The sequence below is a fragment of the Odontesthes bonariensis genome, chromosome 5 (assembly GCF_027942865.1).
Source record: "Odontesthes bonariensis isolate fOdoBon6 chromosome 5, fOdoBon6.hap1, whole genome shotgun sequence".
NCBI lineage: Eukaryota > Metazoa > Chordata > Actinopteri > Atheriniformes > Atherinopsidae > Odontesthes > Odontesthes bonariensis.
Genome location: NC_134510.1, coordinates 25458686 through 25478029, shown reverse-complemented (window position 1 = coordinate 25478029; position 19344 = coordinate 25458686). Strand labels below are relative to the sequence as shown.

The following is a 19344-nucleotide window of genomic DNA, read 5'->3' as shown; positions in this document are numbered from 1 at the left end:
ATGATCCAACTGGACCATGACAATGCGCGCCGTGTGTGTCTGACGTAGGCAGGCGGAGGAGAAAACATAGGCAACCTCCAACACTGCGAGATACATGCGGGGGGAGGATGTATTTTTGAATACAACGGGAGAAATAGCTTTGGTTGTTTTAAGCAGAAACGGAGGCAGAGCAGGGACGTTTGTGCACGGAGCGGCGGACAGGACGCACAAAAGAGCATCTCGCTCACCGTGTTTAATTGCGGATTAGAGGAGGAGGAGACGAGGGAGGAGGCGTGGAGGGTGAGGGGGGAGCACAACAAGGAAGGAGAGGAGACGCTCTTTATTATCAGGAGGAAAAGCGGAGGGGGTAGACGGAGACAGTGTGCGCCCAGAGACGGTACAGACCGTGGCGGGGGGGACGGGAGCGAGGAAGACACCGACACCGACAGTCGGCGGCGTCGCTCGGATGCTGTTGTTGCTCCGGACGCGGCGACGATGCGGCCACACTGCTGGGTGGTGGTAGCGCTGGCGGGGATCATGTCATACCTCAGCCCGGAGAGAGCCCTCGGAGCACCGCAGAGGGAAGGTGAGCGGAGTCGGAGGAGAGGAGAGGAGACGGAGGAGAAGGGGGAGGAGGGGGCGGGGGGCGTTGAAAACATGTCAGTGATGCTGGGAAAAGGAGACGAGAGGGGGATGTAGTCATTAATGAAAAGGCCTCTCCACATTGGGGGGGATACTGTAATGTCAGCCAGTTTGTCTGGAACATATTGCAAATTATTATTGCAGTGCGTCGCTGACTTAATGAAAACAGGAGCAGTGCTGGTGGGAATTGCATGCAGCGATGAAAATATTAAGGCAGCGTTGCGATCTCGGGGCCTTACATCGATGGCATTTAAAAACAACACGATCTGTATGAACAGCAGGCTAAAATCGTGGGTCATTTGGAAATATTTAGTTTAAAAATAACACCCGCTTGACACCAGAGATCATTTAACCCATTAACCACTTCTGGCGTCTTTATTTTTCTCAGTCTGAATATGTCCTCTGCCTCCGAGAGCTGGCAAAGTGTTGTGTTTGTGTAATGTGTGTAGTCATTGTATGGTGGTGTATTGTTTTGATGAGAGCTGCTGGCACAGAGGCTGGTGGAAAAGGCCCCGTCTTACGTTCCTATTTATATGCAGTGTCTGTCTGGACATCTGTCTGGGGAAAGATGAAAGAATAGCACTGCTCGGGAATTGTGCGTCAAGATTGGATCCACCAGTTATGTTGGCGGTGCATGTTTAGGGGGGCCGCACAGTGACAGAGGCGCATTTGAGATTTCAGGTTTTGCCCTTGCTTTGAAGGTGTCACGAGCAGCAAATATGCTCAGCGGTTATTTCTCCCAGTTTTTGTGTGCTGGGTCAAATTTTTTGGATTGATTTATTGTAATCCGGTGGGCTAGTTTGAAGCACCAGACTGAGCCATTTCACCAGCACAAGCACCAGCTTTTGTATTCCGGGCACATCTGAAGTTACCTTTTCCCTGGCTGCCTTTCCATGTGTTTGTGGTGGCTTCAAAAACAAACAAACAAACAAAAAAAAAAAGCCAAAGAAAAAGAGTGGTGGGAATCTTCTGAAAAAGAAGTTTAAGTTGCTAAATTATTAAATATAGGCTAGTTTAAAATTGATGTATGCAGTGTTTATGGTATCATGACCTTGTGAAAGAAAGTATTGTTTAATTTTAATGAGCGACTCTGACAGTGAAACCAGGATATGTTAAGACAGACTTGGTAAAACAATGATAGCTCATTGTCAGGTGTATCAGGTATAAATCTGTGTTTATCTAACCCTTTTTTGGATTAGATGTAAATGTAAATGTACTTTATTTATACAGCCCTTTACAGACAATCCTTACGGTGTTCCAAAGTGCTTTACAGCAAGTAAATAAAGAGAAGAATAAATAAAAATATCATATCATATATTTTTCAGTCTATTATGAGAGTTGCTGTATGTGATATGTCTCTTTTTTCCCCCACTATTAACGAACCAGCTCATGTTGACTTTTTTTTTTCTGCCAAATGTGGTTTGAAATTGATGTTTGTGTTTAATATACAAGTTGCTCACCATGTTCAGCGTGACTTGGCCTCCGTCTGAGTGGTTCAAGGTGTCACTGTTCCTCTATCTTGTCATCTGCTATACATTCTGGCTAGAGAATTTAAATGAAATCTACCAAGAATACCTGATAGGTATTTAACCACACTGCCCTGCCCCTTTTCTTTTCTACAGATGGTTCACTTCCCACAAACGACTGCGTTGAGGTACAAATATCAAATGTCCCGATTCCTTCCCTTTCACCTGACTAGTAAACCTTCCTGATTTGAATAATTCTTTTCCAGTTTCCGATCCCTTCCCATTTAGCGTTCCTTCTTTACCTAAAGTACGACTCCAGCCACCCTCCCCCTGCTTCTTAACTGTGTTTCATGAGTGGAATGCCATATCTGATACTTCCCCCTTTCCCCCTGCTTATTCTCCTTGCTGGAATGATATATCTTCCCAGTTTCAAACTTTAATTCTAGTCTCTATTTTCTGTTACTGATTCAGACTATGCTTTTTATTATCTTAAAATTAGTTTTTTTCCTGCCTTTTTTCCCCCCAAATCCCTGATACAAACTGTCCATTGGGGTTCTCCGCTATGTCCCAAACCTGTAGCTAAGAAAACGCTCCAATGGTTTACCTCTAAACACAACAACTGTGTAACAAGATTTTACACTTCTGTGATTCAGTGAAATCTCTGTTTTCCTCTTCACTGACTCAAGTGCCCTTGTTGAAGCACAGAAACCCTGAATTTTTCCAATTAAATCTTTCCTTCCCTTGTACTTTTGTTCTTCTTCTCCCCCCAGTTTCTCAGACCAGGGCTGCATCTCTCTCTCCTCCACCCTACGTCGTCATCATCATATCTTGCTCGGGGCTTGTCTCCTTTGTTCTGCTGCTCCTCACCTGCCTGTGCTGTAAGAAAGGAGGAGTGGGGTTCAATGTAAGTCTTCCACATGTAAGAGATTTATTCACCTCTCTCTGCTTTCTTTGTTATGTTACACATTTTGTGCATGCCACTGTATTTTCTTTTCATATATATAAGCCTGACTTGACAGACTGCACAAGGTTTTGCTCCGAGAATGTCCACAGGAGTCTATAATTCCAACTTTCATGAGTAGGAAATGGTCAATAATCCTTTCCTTCTAATCCCAGCAAAGCCTTCATCTTTTGATCTGACTGTGTCTTTGTTGACGTAGCAGACATAACATCTTTCATTCAGAACGCTTTCTCAATATCTGTGCTTACAAGTTCCTGCTAAATCCATTGTTTAGTGAACGTTTATATTTGTGATTATACCGATATTGTGATTTTTCTGTCCTGTTGTGGCTCCAAGCAGGAGTTTGACAATGCAGATGGGGAGGAGTGCTCTGCAGGCTCCAGTCCCATTCAGGAGGACAGCCTGTCATCATGTCCCTCCCTCCCTGAGGTTTACACCTTGCCAGTCAGTAACCGGCCCAACTGCCCCGCCCTGCAGGATGGAGCAGGTAAAGCAGCTCTTATGTTGTCCTACTCTTACTTGAGCAAAAGCCCCTAAAACAAAGATTTGGCACTGTCCTGCATGCACTGAACTCCCTCACGCTCTCTTGCCTGAATCACTGATGTGGATCCATAAAAGGTCTCAAACTGAGTGCTAAACCAGTGGCACTGGGCACCCAACTCCACCTCAGTGAAGTGGAAGCTATGTGTGAGCAGGCCAAGCCCACAAGGGTGAAATACATGTCTCTGAATTGTCAACTGTCTCTTGATTTGGATGTTTTGCTCTCTAACATGCAGGATGATAATAATTATTAAAGTAACATCAGTTAAAATGGACATAAAATGTTGAACTTCCATAGGTGAGATGTGGTGACAGGGCTGCAGCTAACAATTACTTTCATCACAGAATAATACAACATGAAAACATCCACAGTTTCCTTTAAGCCAATGTAACACCAACATTATTTAATTATGTCTGATCAACAGTCCCAAACCCCAATAACATTCACGTAAGTCCATCAAAAGCGGCGCGGTTCTACATCACAGATGGAGAGAATTTTTGACAGTACCTGAAATATCAGCTTGAATAATCAATCAATTCACACAAATTTATAAATCATTATAGTTTCACGTGGCACATTCAGAGCAAGAGAAGTCAAACAGAGTTGGAATTTGGATAAAGTACACAGATGATGGATTTTTCAGTGGCGTAGGAGACTTCCTTTTCAGTTGCTAACTTTTAATCTGACCTAATTTTTTTTCTTGTCCGTGACTGTTAGCTTTTCAGTTTTCAAAGCAAATCTTTGTTCGTGCTAAGAAATATAATGGTTACGAATGTCAGCTGACGTCTTTGTGACCCTGACCTTTTTTTATTTCTCTTTTCTACAGAGTCCAAATCGAAGAACTTCAAAAGACACACTTTGAACTACCTTCAGGAGATAGGGAATGGCTGGTTTGGAAAGGTAAGACACTCACTTTTATGTGTCGTAGTTATTGTGTTTTAATTTCAAACATGACAAACATCGTGTTTTTGGTTTTTCTTCTCGTAACATGCTCTGCTCATGTATGTTTACTGCTGGCCACTGATCGGATCACAAATCCTCAAAACAGTTATTTTACTGCAAGTCTCCCTCTCCTGGGCATTCTTTCAAGTTTTTGTCCATCGGTCTCTTCTAGGTGATCCTGGCTGAGGTGCTGTGCGACTCCAGCTCCTATCAGGCTGTGGTTAAGGAGCTGCGTGTCAGCGCCAGCCCCCTGGAGCAAAGGAAGTTCCTGGCTGAATCTGAGCCATACAGGTGTGAGAAACTTCTGAAGCTCCAGCTGCCATTTTAAGGCCTTAAAGTAACTTTTGTCGAACAGCAACCGTGATATATGGAATCTTGATAAATGTAGCACAAGTACAGAAGAGGATTCAAGGGACTGACTCAAGGCTTACCCACAATAGCCCACTGTTTAATTTGTAAAAAAGTGGATAAACAGTTCAGAAAAAGTTTCTTAACACACTATAATATGGTTGGAGAGGTTATTGGCATGCAGAACAGATATCTTTAAAGCAAAAACAGAATAAAAATGTCATTCATGAATTTCTCTTTAGATTTTTGGGAGAAATTTGCATCATCTTTTCTTTAAAAATGGTCGTACCGTCACTCTAATGATTGATCATATCAGCCAAAATTAAGCAGTTATAAATATTAAATCTGTTTGCTGTCACAGCAGCATTCAGATTGGTGATGTCACTCCCAGTAGATGGTAATAAAACTAGTTCTTATTGACAGTGAAAGCCAAACAAAGTGTATAGTAGGCTGCGAATTTGAGTAGCATTTTGCCCATCTTCCTCTGTCTTTAATGCGCACACACACACACACACACACACACACACACACACACACTGTATCCTGATACATCCAAGGACATGGCTGTCTGTTCTTGATCTCTGCTCTTGTCTCTGGATGAAAAGAAAAGTACCACCGCTATCACCAGTCCAACTGTATCTGGGTAACTTTGTTATGTCTGGTCTTTGGTTCTTTGTCCAGGAGCCTTAAGCATCCCAACATCCTTCAGTGTTTGGGGAAATGCAGTGAGAACATCCCGTTCCTCCTGGTTATGGAGTTCTGTCAACTGGTGAGTATGATTTTCGACCTTGGATAAAGCCAGATAGTCCAGATAGTTAATTATAATAAAATGATAAAGAACTATAATAAAAGGAGCCTCATAGTTGACTGAAATACCATGAAAGTCTTTTGTTTTTAGTTCTGTAGTCACGCAACTCTTAAAATTCTCATATGAATGATCAGAGTCCTTATATTACTGAGAGAGTCTGTTTATTGCCATGCATCAATACACAATCTTTTGATACAATTTGATGAGAGAAGTTCTGCATTATTCACTGGAATTATAGATGTTTTGGTCAGTGTATTCTCCTTCTCTCAGCTGGTGCAATCTATGAATGATTAAGAAAGCTATGGGAGTTGACTCTCGAGCCAAACAAAGGCACAAGCAGATCAATTTGAGCAGCACAGCGAGAGAAGCCAGACAACAGCTTCTGCCCTGTCTGATAAAGTCTCACATTGTCCTTTCCTTGCTCATGTTTTCCATCTTTTCATCCAGTCCTCATTTTATTATCTCGTCCTTCCCGCTACACAAATATCTAAGACAACAGCTGCCAGCTCATTTCCAATTTCCAATTCTGATGCTCTGTGATGGAAAACACCTACAAACGGATGTATCTACTGTAGAAGTCATAAATATACTCTGCTTATGCTGATTGTGCTTTGAGCTCTGTTTTAGGAGAAGGGCATAAAACATTCTGAACACATTCTGAAATGAGCTCATCCTCTGCTTGTGCACAGAGTTAACTTTTTGCTTTATTGTTGTTATGAACAACTTAGGGTGACCTGAAGAGGTATCTGCGAGCCCAGCGTAAGTTAGATGGGATGACTCCCGACCTGCCAACCAGGGACCTCTTGACTCTTCAGAGAATGGCTTTTGAGATCACCTCGGGTCTTCTGCATCTACATGAAAGCAACTACATCCACAGGTCGGTCACCAGTTTCACTTCTCCTGTTGTCAGTCAGATCTTCAAACAAGCCTCTTATTTTCTCATAAATCTGAGGATATCTGATAGAGGTTTTTTCTGTGTTTTCTCCGCAGTGATCTGGCTTTAAGAAACTGTCTTCTGACCTCAGACCTCACTGTCAGGATAGGTGACTATGGTCTCTCACACAACCATTACAAGGTGCGTTGAACTAGGCTCGCATTCCTCTGAAAAATTAAACCTAACCCTAAATTATATCTAGTCCACAACGACTGTTGTATGTCTTTATGAAGGAGGACTATTACCTAACTCCAGACAAGCTTTGGATCCCACTGCGCTGGATTGCTCCTGAGCTGCTGGAGGAGTACAGAGGATCTCTGATTGTTACTGACCAAACCAAGACCAGCAACGTGTGGTATGTTTTAAAGCTATTGCTGCAGTGGGGATGTTGCAATATGGTGAACTGTTTTCACAGGCAATGAATTCTGAAGTGTTCCCGAATCCATGCAGTGATTTCTGCTACATTTCCTTTTTAATGCAGTTCTGCCTGAGGGCCCCAAGGATTCTCTTGAACTTTTTATACCGTTATGTTATGTGCTAACATGTTAGTCATTTAATCATCATCTTTGTTTCTGACAGACTCAGGGGACAGTCTCATTGCTGAAATGTTGACAATATATCTAATTTATTGTGAGGTGTTCACTGGGGGTTTATTTTTTAAATATTGTTGTCATCAAATTAAAATGAATGCCTACTTTTTTGTATACAGCATCCCAAGTCTAGGAAATGGGATTAAACAACTCTTAGCTCATTTCCACTAATTATGTCAGACTCTGTTTACACAGGATATCTCTTTGAAATCATTACAGAAGCGTGTGGAGGTTGTTCTCCCATAATATTCACTCTTTTTTTTCAGGTCCTTGGGGGTGGTGATATGGGAGCTGTTTGAATTTGGTTCTCAGCCCCACAGACACCTGAGTGATGAAGAGGTGCTGACCTTTGTCATTAGGGAGCGACAGATCACGCTGGCCCAGCCCAGACTCAAACTCTCCCATGCAGATTACTGGTCAGTACTCAACTACTAACTGACCTGTTGAGAAATTCTAATTATTTTGGATGAAAAGTAATAAAAAACTGTCTCTCTAGACTTATGTCCTTTTTTTTTCCTTGTCTGCAGGTATGAGATCATGCAGTCCTGTTGGCTACCACCATCGCAGCGCCCCTCTGTAGCTGAAATATTCCTCCTTCTCTCCTCTCTCCTGGCTGCTGAGCGAGGGATGGCAAGGGGAAGTGTTGGTGAAGAAGATGAGGAGGATGAAGAGTATGAGGAGGGCAGAGGAAGGAGAGGGGAGAGCGAAGAGTCCTTTGAACGACGCTGGGACCTACTCCGTCCACCTGCCTTTCAGGCTGCAGCAAACGAGCGGCATAGGGACAGAGAGTACGGCAGGGAAGGCAGAGACCACTCCTACCCCCTACTGGACCCAGTGGGGAACTGTATCACTCCATCCTCATCTGAACTGGATGACATCCTGACAGTTACGGAAACTAGCAAAGGCTTGAACTTTGAGTATTTCTGGGAGAAGGCCCATGCCAGACGAGGGTACAAACCTCTTCCTCCTCCTCAGCCAATCCCAACTGTAAATAATAACCACAGACAGTCTTTGGACACCCCCACTGTGGTGCCTGTGATAAGCGCCCGCAGCCCCTCACTTGCCAGCGAGTACTACATCAGACTAGAGGAGCACACACCCCAAGACCATTCGCCAACTCTTAAAGCAAAGTCACATTTCACTTCCCGCTCTAACTCAGTTTGCCCCGGAGACGTGGAGCTTGTGGAGTTTCGCAGTGGATTGCTGGGAAAAGAGCGAGTCCCCTATTGTTCTTCTGATAAGACCCTCCAGACGGTCCGATCAAGCGAGGTTCAACTCCAGGTGCCCAACACGGGCGTGGCTGAGTTCAGAGACACTTCAAGCAGAGTGACTGACTTTTCAGTGGTGGATTTAGGTGACGACGATGAAGTAGAGAAGAAAAGGAGCAGTGAGGCAGATAAAAAATCTTCTCAGGCTCCACTCCTCCCTCCAAAGCCTCGCTCTATGTCCATGTCTTCAGCTAACCACCTTCACTCGCGCCCCCTCCCTGCCCCTCCACTCGGATATAGGGGACTGCCTCACTACACCCTTGGTGGAAAAATTGAGACAGACCCCCATCACCTGAGCTCCTGCCCATCTTCTACTTTCGACCATCTGGCTCTCCATCGGCCCCGACAGACTCTGCCCCCCTCTCCATCCCTGTCCCCCTCCATTCCCCCATCAAGACATCCAATTTATCCTCAACATCCTCCCCCTCTCCCTCCCCATTCTAAACCACAGCGAAGTATCCCCAGCTATAACACAGCTGATGCTTACTCGAGATATAGTAAACCACAGATTCAGAGATCCAACAGAGACCAGCTATCCTGTGACATGTCTGACAGACAGAGTGACACCAGGATTGCGGCGTCACTGCACAGCTCCAAGGAGACCTCTCATTCCCGTGCAAAAGACTTTGATTCTCCTATTCGTAGAGAAAACCCTTTGCGCCCTATTTATCGAAATTTACCCCGCCCTCAGCCCACAGACCCCCAGTTTGACAGGCAGTCATCATCTAGTCCCACGTACTCTGACGAGGACGACTCTCCTTTCATGTCTCCTGAGATACACAGCAGCAGGGTGACTGTCACTCACTCCAGCCTATCTGAGGACGCCGACCCAGCCACTGCAGAGCTCTTCTCCAGGGGAATGAAAAGGACTCAGTCACGCCTCGACACTATTCTGCCCGCCATTTGGAAGGAAGATGCTGAACTTCACGCAGAATGTGTTGTTGCAGCCAAGAAATCCCCTATGCATCTGTTTCTGACAGAGATATCAAGTGTGACAGAGTCAACTGAAGCAAAGTCAGAGGCTTCGTGGGACAGGGAAAAGGAGAAGAACAAAGATGGAGAGAGATGGGGGAACTTTGTGCTCCCTAGGAAAGGGATGCGCCGTTCCCAGTCGCTGATCACAGAGCTGGGCTCAGCAGGACACTCATGGGGACAAGAGAAACACATCAGGACAGGAGCTGAGGAGGACAGTACAGTCGATAAGGAGTCATTCCAGGGGGATCTTTTTCTCACAGAGATCGACACAGCGAGGATGGACTCGGATATGGAGGGCGGGTCAGAAAGCGATCCTGTAAAATACCTCTATCCTGCAGGATCTAGGTTGCGGCCCTACGGCGCTCCTGGTCTTCCCTCATACACAGAGGCTGAGGAAGCCTACACAAAAGGTATACGGAGATCCCGCTCTCTGGTGTCTGAGATCACCGCCGAAAAGCGAGAATCTGAAACACATTTGACTGAGAATGAGCCACGGAAGACTGAAATGACCAGAGAGGAGTTCCTGAAGGAGATCCAATCCGCAGAGACCTTTCTGACTGAAATCATGTCAAGACAAAATGCTGCCGCAAACAAGAAGGAACCAGATCCATCTAACTCCCCTACTCCTCTGTCCCCTGAATATGAGTCCATATGCATTGATCCAAATTCCACCCAGACCATCAGATTCCAGTCAGAGAGCTCCATACGAGCATCCAGCAAAGGCAAAGAGGACACACAAACCGAAGCAATCTATGCCCAAGTTACCAAGCGAGCTAAGAAAAGTGAGATTAAGGTTTCCATCAGGCCTGAGATCCCAATTCTTCACATAGGATCAAATAAACAACCGCTTAAACCAGACAGCACAGAAAACAATGCTTCTCACTGCCAATCTGGTGAGTTTGTGTTTTCAGAAATCATGCCCAAAAATGGTTTACTACACAACCAAACTCTCGAGTCTCAGAAAGAAGAAGAGTATTCAGATGGCCCTGCCTTACCTGCCAGAGGAGAGCAAACTGAATTGTCAGAGCTCTCAACCTCTGAATCCACTGAGAGTGGTACAGAGTCCAACACTGTGATACTGCGTGAGAACAAATCACTCATTACAAACGAATCTGAGAAGGCCGCTGTTATAGGGAATGGTGAAATAATGAAAGACCTACAGGCCTGTAGCCCCGAGAGAGGAGTTCAAGTAGAGGGAAACTCCAATAAGACGGCGTATTACCCTGAGAAAACAGATGATTTGAAGGGCTCTCAAAATGGGAGCTCTCGCGCTGATAAAAGCTTTGCAGACACAAATGGAGAAAATTCCTCTCAACCCATCGACAGTAATCAAGAAAAACACTGTCACACCACCCGAGATGAACCCATTCCTGCAGCAACTCCGACCACTCCAGAGTGGGACCCATCTTCTGATGCGTCACTCGTCACTCCTACTGACTCAGTCCTGTCACCTATGACTTCCAGCTCAGCCGACTGCCTCACACCTAGTGACTCATGGGCAGGAGGAGGAGGAGTGGGAAGCAGCGGGTGGCGGGCTCTGGGAAATGAAACGCCGCACCGAGACTCTGCCTATTTCTCAGACAGCGACTGGGAGGGCGACGGGTTGAGCAGGAGGAGTAGCGAAGGACTTATTGCCTCAAGGCCGAGTAGCAGCCGAGGGGGTGAACGGGGGATACTGACCGGGATAGAGGAGAAAACCGAAGAAGAGGGAGAGACAGGAGAAAAGAGCCCATTAAGAAATAGTTTCTATGTGTCAGATAACAAAACAGAAACTGGAGAAGAGAGGACTATTGAAATTTGTGAAAAGAAGGATGTAATGAATGAAAATACTCCTGAAAATGACATCTCTCATTTAGGCAATGACAAAGATATTCTAAACAAAGGGCTGAATTCTGTACAGCGAGAGGATTCGGGTATTTTTCACAACGAGAGTAAAAGTTCAGTACTGCTGTACAGCGATCAAGAAGTTAAGGGCTGTGTTGACTTAATTGATAAGTTGTTTTCCAAATTAGATGATGAGCCACTGAAAGGGCTCTCACACAACAGTGGGTATGTGATAGACAGACACTACACAGATGGCATCATTTCTAAGATAACTGATAGCAAATACCAAGACTCTGAAGTCTTAAATATCCATTCCAAGAGCTCTGCTGAGACAGGTAGTTTGATCAAGTCCTTATCTGACAGCCAGTCAAAGGATTACATGTTTAGACCAAGTGGTGAAGATTATACAAACGTTAAAGACACAGATAACGATCTCACTCCCCTGAGGTCCCCGAAATACGGAACTGAAACAGAGGAATATGTTACACCATCTCAAAGTGACAACGTAGAGTCCAGATTATCCGAAATATGTGACATTCGAGACGGTGACGGCTCCCATAGAGATGAAACCCGGCCAAAAGCTGATGGGGAGGGTTTTGATGACAAAGTGAGCGGTGTGACATGTCCGTGGAACGAGAAGGAAGCTGAGGAGCCTGAGAAATGTGAAGAGAGGGCCGGTCTAGACCAGAATGAGCTGGGCCTGAGAAACCTTCACTGTTCAGACAGCAGGGAGGATGAGGGGGTCAAGATGGAGGCTGAGACGCATCAGCCTCCAGCAGAGCTGAGAAACGCCCCGAAAGAAAAGTCTCTCCTGAGCGGAGCAGCAAGTACAAACGACTCTGCTAAAAACATGGATGACGACTCTTGTGAGAGGCTGGATGTGATGACTGAAGACTTATTGAACGCTCTGGAGGAAGATGAGGAAAGGCCGCGGTCCGGTGTGGTTATGGGTGAGCTTGACTGTCACCGCTTGTCTCTGTCAAGTGACTTGCGCTTGTGGCCTGACGAAAATGACCAGTGGGCCTCTCCAGAGAAGAGGAGCCAAGAAGCCGAGCTGAGATGTGAATTTTTCTCCGGGTTCGGTAATAAGGGGTGGGAGGTGGGGGAGAGACTTGTTGTGGGTCAGGAGTACTGGGAGACTGAGGAAAACGATGAACTTGCAGGAAGTGAACCTCACCCTGCTGTCTTGGAGGGCTGTGAAGAAACCTGGACCAATGAAACACAGGGACGAGGTGACAATCTTCCTGTGAGGGAAATGTGGGACTCTAAAGTTGATGATAACCAGCAGACAGCAGAAGAAATACAACAAGAGGAAAATATTGAAAACCTGGATGAAATGAACAGTTTTAAGAATGATGCACAGAGAGAAGCCTTGGATATTGAAGTAGAGAATATAGAAATCCCAGAGGAAGAGATTTCCCCTTGCAGAGAGGCAGCCGTGGACAGAGAGGGTCCCACAGAGACGGAGGAGAATCAAAATTTTAACAGATGGCCTCAGAATCCAAGCTGCAACATCCACAGAGAGGGGGAAACACCAGCTGTATGTGCTGACAAAGATGTAGACTCTACTTTTGAGAGTCACTTTAGCCACACATTAATGAATGAAAGCTCACATATATCTATCTGTATCACTGGAACTCCTCCTGTTAACTTCTCAGAGCAGGAAAATGATGAATCAGGCTTCAGTTCAGAAGCTGAGACGAGACCGTGGCTCCCTAAGCAATACATAGATGAAAGAATAAGCATTGCAAAAGTTGGAGAGGATTACAGTGAGGTGCCCCTTCCATCCGATCACAGTGACTTTAAAGCACAGGAGGACATAGATCAGTCATACGCTGAAGTAGACAATTTCAGCTCAGTAGATTTTCCAAGTCCTCCACCAAGCATAGACCTTGATGTGCAAGATGATAAACTGGAGAGTTTAGATGACTCTTTTCCAAGTCCACCACCATCTGTTTTAGAAGCAGAGGATTTTATTAGTCACATTAATCTCGAAGACTTTATTGCCGAGAGCACCGAGACAGAGTCGTATATTTACCCAAACAACAACGCAGATGTCTCAGAGCCACCTCTGCAAGAATTACCACCTACTACAACTCAGAATAAGGGGATCTCAGCCAATTTGAACCTACCCTCTGTACAAATAACATTAGCCGATGAGTGCAACCTTATATCCATCACAGAAAGTCAGAATGATCACGAGAACTTTTCTCTGAAAACATCAGCTACGGTGCGCTCTGCACCTCAAGAAGCCCTGAACAACATCCCTGAATTGTTGATTTCTGAATGGAAAGATTTGGACGAGGAGCCGCTGGAGGATTTTGAAAAACTGGAACAACTGTGCTGCATCTCTGGGGATGAGGAGGAAACTCTGGGGGAGCTTTTCATGGGGAACTTAGAGCTGTTGGAGTCCTTGAAGAAAACACCTGATCAGAGGGGTAGCAGCACGGATGGAGGTGATGCAGGTGACAACATACGTGACTCCTCGACTCCTGAGGGTAGCAAGATGGATTTGAAGGACGACGGGATCTCTGATAACTCTGATAAGTTGGTGGAATCTGAAAAAACCATGATCGTGGAATCCAAAGACATATCGTCACCATCAGAGCAGAGGAGAAGTGACGGGCAGAGACAAGAAGGCCAAACGTCTGATGTCAAGGAGCAAGGCTCTCTCTCCAAGATGACGACTAAAAATGGCCTCATGATGCAGGTGAGCGTGTGCTGAAGGTGTTGTAGTGCTTCCTATGTGGTCCGAGTTTGTTCACCTGCTTAATTGGTTTGCTCTGTTGTTTTCAGGTGTGTGAGGAGAGGCTGCAGTTCTCTCTCAGTGAAAATGTGAGAACAAATGTGCTCTGGGGGACAGCTGTTAAAGACACTGTTACGCTCCGGCCGTGGGGGGAACAAGCCACGGAGAGCAGCTGTGAGCTGGTTCCCGCGAACGACCTAAGAGAGGACGAGAGGTATGTAGGCTGAACAAAGGAGTGCCCCTCTGATGCTGAATAAGCAGTCATTCAGTTTTAAACTGTGTAGCATCATTGGATATTCATTTGTAGTGCTCAGATCAATGAAAAATGAGAAAAGTGTTGCAGAAGATTTGGATTTTTTCCAATTGGTTCATAAAAAAAAAAAACTTCAGCGTGGAGTTTGCATGTTCCCAACGTCCAAAAGAACATGCATGTTGGGTTAACTGGTGATTCTGAATTGACTGTTGGAGCATGTGGGAGCATGCATGGTTGTTTCTCTCTGTGATGGACCGCTTTTGTTGCCCCCCCTCCAAAAAAAATTTAAGAAAAGATGTGTAATTTACATACAACACATAAACAAAAGTATTTCAAAATATATAGAGAGCACAGTCACAGAAAGAAAAGAGCATTGAATAAATGAGAAAATAAACCAGAACCCGGCTGATGTCATTACTTCCCCCCATAGTCTGACTCATGGGATCACTGGGATCAACCGGCCTGCTGCTTGGCTGCTCATTTCAAGCTGCGTTCTTCTCCTCTGACGCTATCTGCATGTTACCGTCGTAACAATCTTTTCTGTGCAAAGCAGCAATATCTTAGCAGCAATCCACATTTTGATTGTGTAATAAGTCAGTCCAGGCTTCTTTTTTTCTTTTTTTGGCTGAATGTCTGTAAAGATCTACAAATAGGTTCACAGCATTTGCTGTTTAAAAAACACACACGCATTTCCATCCATCCATCCCGCCTAACACCATTTTATAGGGACACCATTGTTTCAATACTGGACTTATGGTCACCCAAGACAATGGGGAGCGGTTTAAAGAAATTAAAACCAACCAGTGTGTTTATTCACCTGTACCATGATGTTAATGTGTTGTGGCCACATATGATTATATTGCATTAGCAGCACAGTTCTCTGCAATTAACATCACAAAACCTGGACAAATAAAACCAAAACTGTCTGCAAAGCTGCCTTGAAACCACAAAGTGGAAGTACTGTAATGAAATACATTGTTTTGTTATTTTGGTGAATTGATCCTTTGATGTGTTTGTTTTTGAAGATTTTTTCCCCCTCTTTTCAGTCAAGAGGAGCAGGAAGCTGCCCCGAGCAACCAGACGCTCACAGAGTCGGATAAAACTGAATCTGAGCCCCTCACTGTGATTGAACAACCTGAGATCACAGCATCTCAACCTAAAACAAACCAAGCAATGAAAGGTAACAACCCCAACCCAACGCCACCGTGTTTTCTTTTAGTCAGTTACTGTTTTTAATTTGTTTCTCCTTTAACTAGAAACTGACTCCAAGCTAAATGACAGTCTCGGGTTAGCCCTAAACATGGTAGTTCTGTGGGTAACAGCAGGAGACTGAGATCAAAGCATTAAGGACAAAGTGAAAAATATGTGAACCTTTGGTCTGTCAACATTAGACAAATCATAACACATAACTTGAAAAATGTGTAAGTTTTGTCTTAATTTAATTTCATAGATGATCATTTTTAGTTTACTGCTTCAGCCTTGGATTATGATACATTGTTATCATAAATTAAGATAAATTATTCTGTGTTTTTTACTTGTGGTTAGATATCATGAATGCATTAAGGGGAGTGTACAGCGAGCCATGAAACAGCTGTGAAACCACATGATATTTCACCTCTTAACTATAAATAGTAATAATGACTTTATTTCCCTTTGTTTTTATTTTCTTCTTTAATCCATCCTAGTGTTGGCAACCTAAGTAGACTCTGTAGTGCGCTATTTTTACTTTATGCTTTTTACTTCATTTCTACATTCTGACAGCTTCAGTTTTATTAGTGTCTTTGCAGCAGGTTAGGACTTTGAATGAATTAATGACATAAAATTCATATAGCATGCTGCTCACCTGTTGATGCATCAGTATAATTCATCCAATGGTATAATGTATAAAGACTGAAAATAGCAGCGCATGTAGCTGATAATGTTTATAAGGTGAGGTTTGGAATGTGGGGAGATTGTGAGTCAGGGTATTTTTACCTTCAGTCTTCCTCCATCTTTACCTTGCAATCAAAACATATAGATTTTATAACATAGAATTTAACTTGCTTTCCCGTAATAAAACATGTTTGTCCTGATTCTAATGCATGCTTTCCTACCGTTTTAACCCAGGTTGTAATTTGCTACCAGTTGTCATCTCTCCTCTGCTCTCATTTGTTTCTTTTAGCCAAGCTAGCTCGCCTGTCTCTGGCCCTCCCTCCTCTTGCTCTGACCCTTCCTCTCACCCCAAGCAAAGGAGGATTTGGGGACGGGGCCATCGGAAATCGTATCGGAAGACGGAGAGGTCTGTCTCCAGGGAGCGATCAAGACGAGGACGAGGACGAGCAGGAGGATGAAAGCTCCCGCAGGGTGATTGTTGTCACGGAGACAGACGTGGACAAACGCGTTGGACTGAGGAGTCTGCTGAAATCACCCAAGGAGTCGCTGGACAGGGAGAGGGACAGAGGGAGAAATGTGTCCTTTTTTGATGACATCACAATCTATCTTTTTGATCAGGTATCTCCCATTTGTTGCACAACTGAAGTGTAGAAGAGAGTGTTGGATTTAAAAGGAGGCCTGACTTTCTCTTTCTTTGAACAGGAAACTCCAACTAAAGAGTTGAGCTCTTCAGCTCCAACCAGTCCAGCCTCTGTGTCTGTCAAAAGCAGCAAGTTGGACTTGCATGGTGAGTTCATAAATATCTTACGTTCATGACAAAAATCTAGAATATTGAATGTAATTTGTAGCCACGTTAGTGTCATGACTCAGGATGTGACAACATCCCCAGGCTTCATTTTGTGCTGAAGTTCGTTGTTCCTGGAAACTTCAGAGAACCACCGTCAACAAACTGTGAAGTTGTGTGAGTGCCAGTCTGCAACGTGTTTCTTTATGGAATCAGTTAGGTCCCACTTTGAGGTGACTGATGGCGTAATAGTCTAACCCATTAAATCCCACCAAAATGGAAAACCTTTATTTTAACCATCCCCTCTCCAAATGTGCAGCCAGAATGAATCTCCTATAATCATTCCCCTCGACACTGTGACACGTGGAGCTGAGCAGGGACATTAATCCTGCTCTCACCAATGCAAGCCCTAAGCTGTGTTTCCCAACACATTTTCTGCTGCTCGCTTGACTTCTACATCTTCTACACTCATCACCTCATTTCACTCCATCATGAAAATTGATGCTTAGAATTTCTTTTTACACACACACACACACACACACACAGTTGCCAAAATTAGACACTTCCATGATCTTTTGTTCTCCTTTGAGTTGAAATTTCAAAGCTTTATGTTGGGCGCTGTGTTCCCTTTGTGTTATTTTTAACTAAAATGGTCTTGTTCCAATGTGAGCTTGATAATTGATGCAGATCCTCAGTATGATTTCTGCACAAATGTATCACTGTGTATGTCAGCGATATTGAAGCTCCTGCCACAATGTAGCCATTAACAGCTGCTGGCACATGTGTGTCCTGTAGTAGTGATCTAATACACTGAGTTTCATGACATAGTGGTCACCTCTTAGTCTTTTGTCGAGCGAATCGGGGTTTAGTGATCCATCCATGTTTCTCATGTTGAGGTTATGACTGATAGAAGAGTTGTGACTTTGCTTTTTTGTTGTTTTTTTCTCTGTCAGGGCCAAACAAAAACAAAGAATCAAAAAGGAAAGAGGATTTATCAATCAAACCAAGGTCACCTGTGGGAGCCAGTGCAGTGTCTTCATCGCGCTTCACTGTCAGCCCTGCCGACGACCCCCACTTGGTGTGATGTTATTCGCCATCATGGGAACCTTTAGAGCTGAAGCCTCTTGGACTGGCCTGTGAATTTACCCAACAACCAGCCATTAACCCAGAGGATATTTTTTTACTGAAAAGGCAACTGAAAGAAAAAGACTCCGGTTCTTAAAGCTGGACACATTCCAGGTTTTACCAGGGACGGGATTTTGTACGAAAGGGTTGCTGAGCTCCTGCCTGCCACTGTTTACAGAGTTTATTCGTAGCCTTTGGCTGCAAAAGTCCTTGGAAAAGGCAGCATTTGCTGGAGGAAGAGGAACCTGGAGCTTTGTAAAATTTGAGACAGATTTGACAGCTATGCAGTGGGAGTCTTGCTGTGTACCAGCTAACCTTCGTTTTTTCTGCTTCATTCTGTTGTATTGTTCCCCCGGGTGTGTGGGGAATGCACTTTCTTTAGTCATACATCTGTCTATGTAAACGCTTGGATTTCAGTCCAGTCTTTATTAAAGAAGTTTTTCATTGCAGTCAGTCAGTTGTTCTTGTAGGCAGAAGTTTGAAACGGAAATTTCTTGACTCCTGTATTTGAGAATATTCCTTAGCATTTGTACAAATATCATAATACAAGTGTATACAATATCATTTTAGAGCTTTTACTTTTAGATGTATTCTTAGACTGCACGAAAAGTTAAGCAAACTCTTTCTTTATACACTTTTAGTTCAGAATTTCTTTTAATTTCTATTGATTTCTGTACCCTATTATTCTATTTACTTACATAAAGTCACTATTTATTTATTTATTTGCTTCAATGCAATTAGCATATATGAACTTAGCTATAATTTGTTTGGGACAGAATGCATCTAAGTTAAGTTACTTTCTGTAAGATCTTCATAACAAATAAATCAAAATATTTTCCCGAACGTCTTAATTGCTAAAAATGTATTTTGTATAATTTTACTTGTTAATATATGCCAATCTGTACTGTATTAAACTATGTCCTGTAATGTTTATTTTCTTTCTTTTTTTTTTTTTACTATGTCTGAATTTTCAGCAGTCTTGTCATTCTTTTATCTTGTTTAATGACAGTTAACGTAGCTTAGCATGACAAATTGAAGCCTTTCATGAGTAAATAACTCCATTTGTTTGTGTATCTGTTAATTTATCAATTTTTTTTTTACAAATAACAGTTGAACATGCAGCTTAAGTCCAACTAGTTCATTCGTTTAGTATGTTTAAATGTTGGTTTAAACTTGCATTGTTTAAATAATGGTTTTCAAAGGGGGTGATGTATAAAAAAAAAGGGGAAATAAAAACTACAAAATGTGAACCTCTTATGTGAGCTGTTTCATGACAATAAATCTCA

At 43.6% G+C, this 19344-nt stretch overlaps 1 protein-coding gene across 1 annotated transcript; it reads left to right on the top strand.

Annotated features, from left to right (window-relative positions):
• The first annotated feature begins 75 nt into the window (after positions 1–75).
• On the top strand, positions 76–19308 carry lmtk3 (lemur tyrosine kinase 3). The gene is made up of 16 exons (XM_075465657.1): positions 76–565; positions 2858–3006; positions 3388–3535; positions 4416–4489; positions 4704–4822; positions 5561–5648; positions 6416–6564; positions 6678–6762; positions 6855–6976; positions 7478–7627; positions 7739–13988; positions 14075–14238; positions 15324–15457; positions 16439–16767; positions 16852–16936; positions 17887–19308. The coding sequence occupies exons 1-16, from the start codon at positions 475–477 to the stop codon at positions 18015–18017; spliced, it is 8268 nt and encodes a 2755-aa protein (XP_075321772.1). The 5' UTR covers positions 76–474; the 3' UTR covers positions 18018–19308.
• Positions 19309–19344: the final 36 nt, after the last annotated feature.

What these genes read in the sequence shown, in the direction of transcription:
- lmtk3 (XM_075465657.1), top strand. Translation starts at nt 475, where the DNA reads ATGCGGCCACACTGCTGGGTGGTGGTAGCGCTGGCGGGGATCATGTCA. An exon ending in TCAATGTAAGTCTTCCACAT is followed by an intron (nt 3,007 to 3,387) that starts GTAAGAGATTTA and finishes GGCTCCAAGCAG; the next exon opens with GAGTTTGACAATGCAGATGG. An exon ending in AACAAACCAAGCAATGAAAG is followed by an intron (nt 15,458 to 16,438) that starts GTAACAACCCCA and finishes TGTTTCTTTTAG; the next exon opens with CCAAGCTAGCTCGCCTGTCT.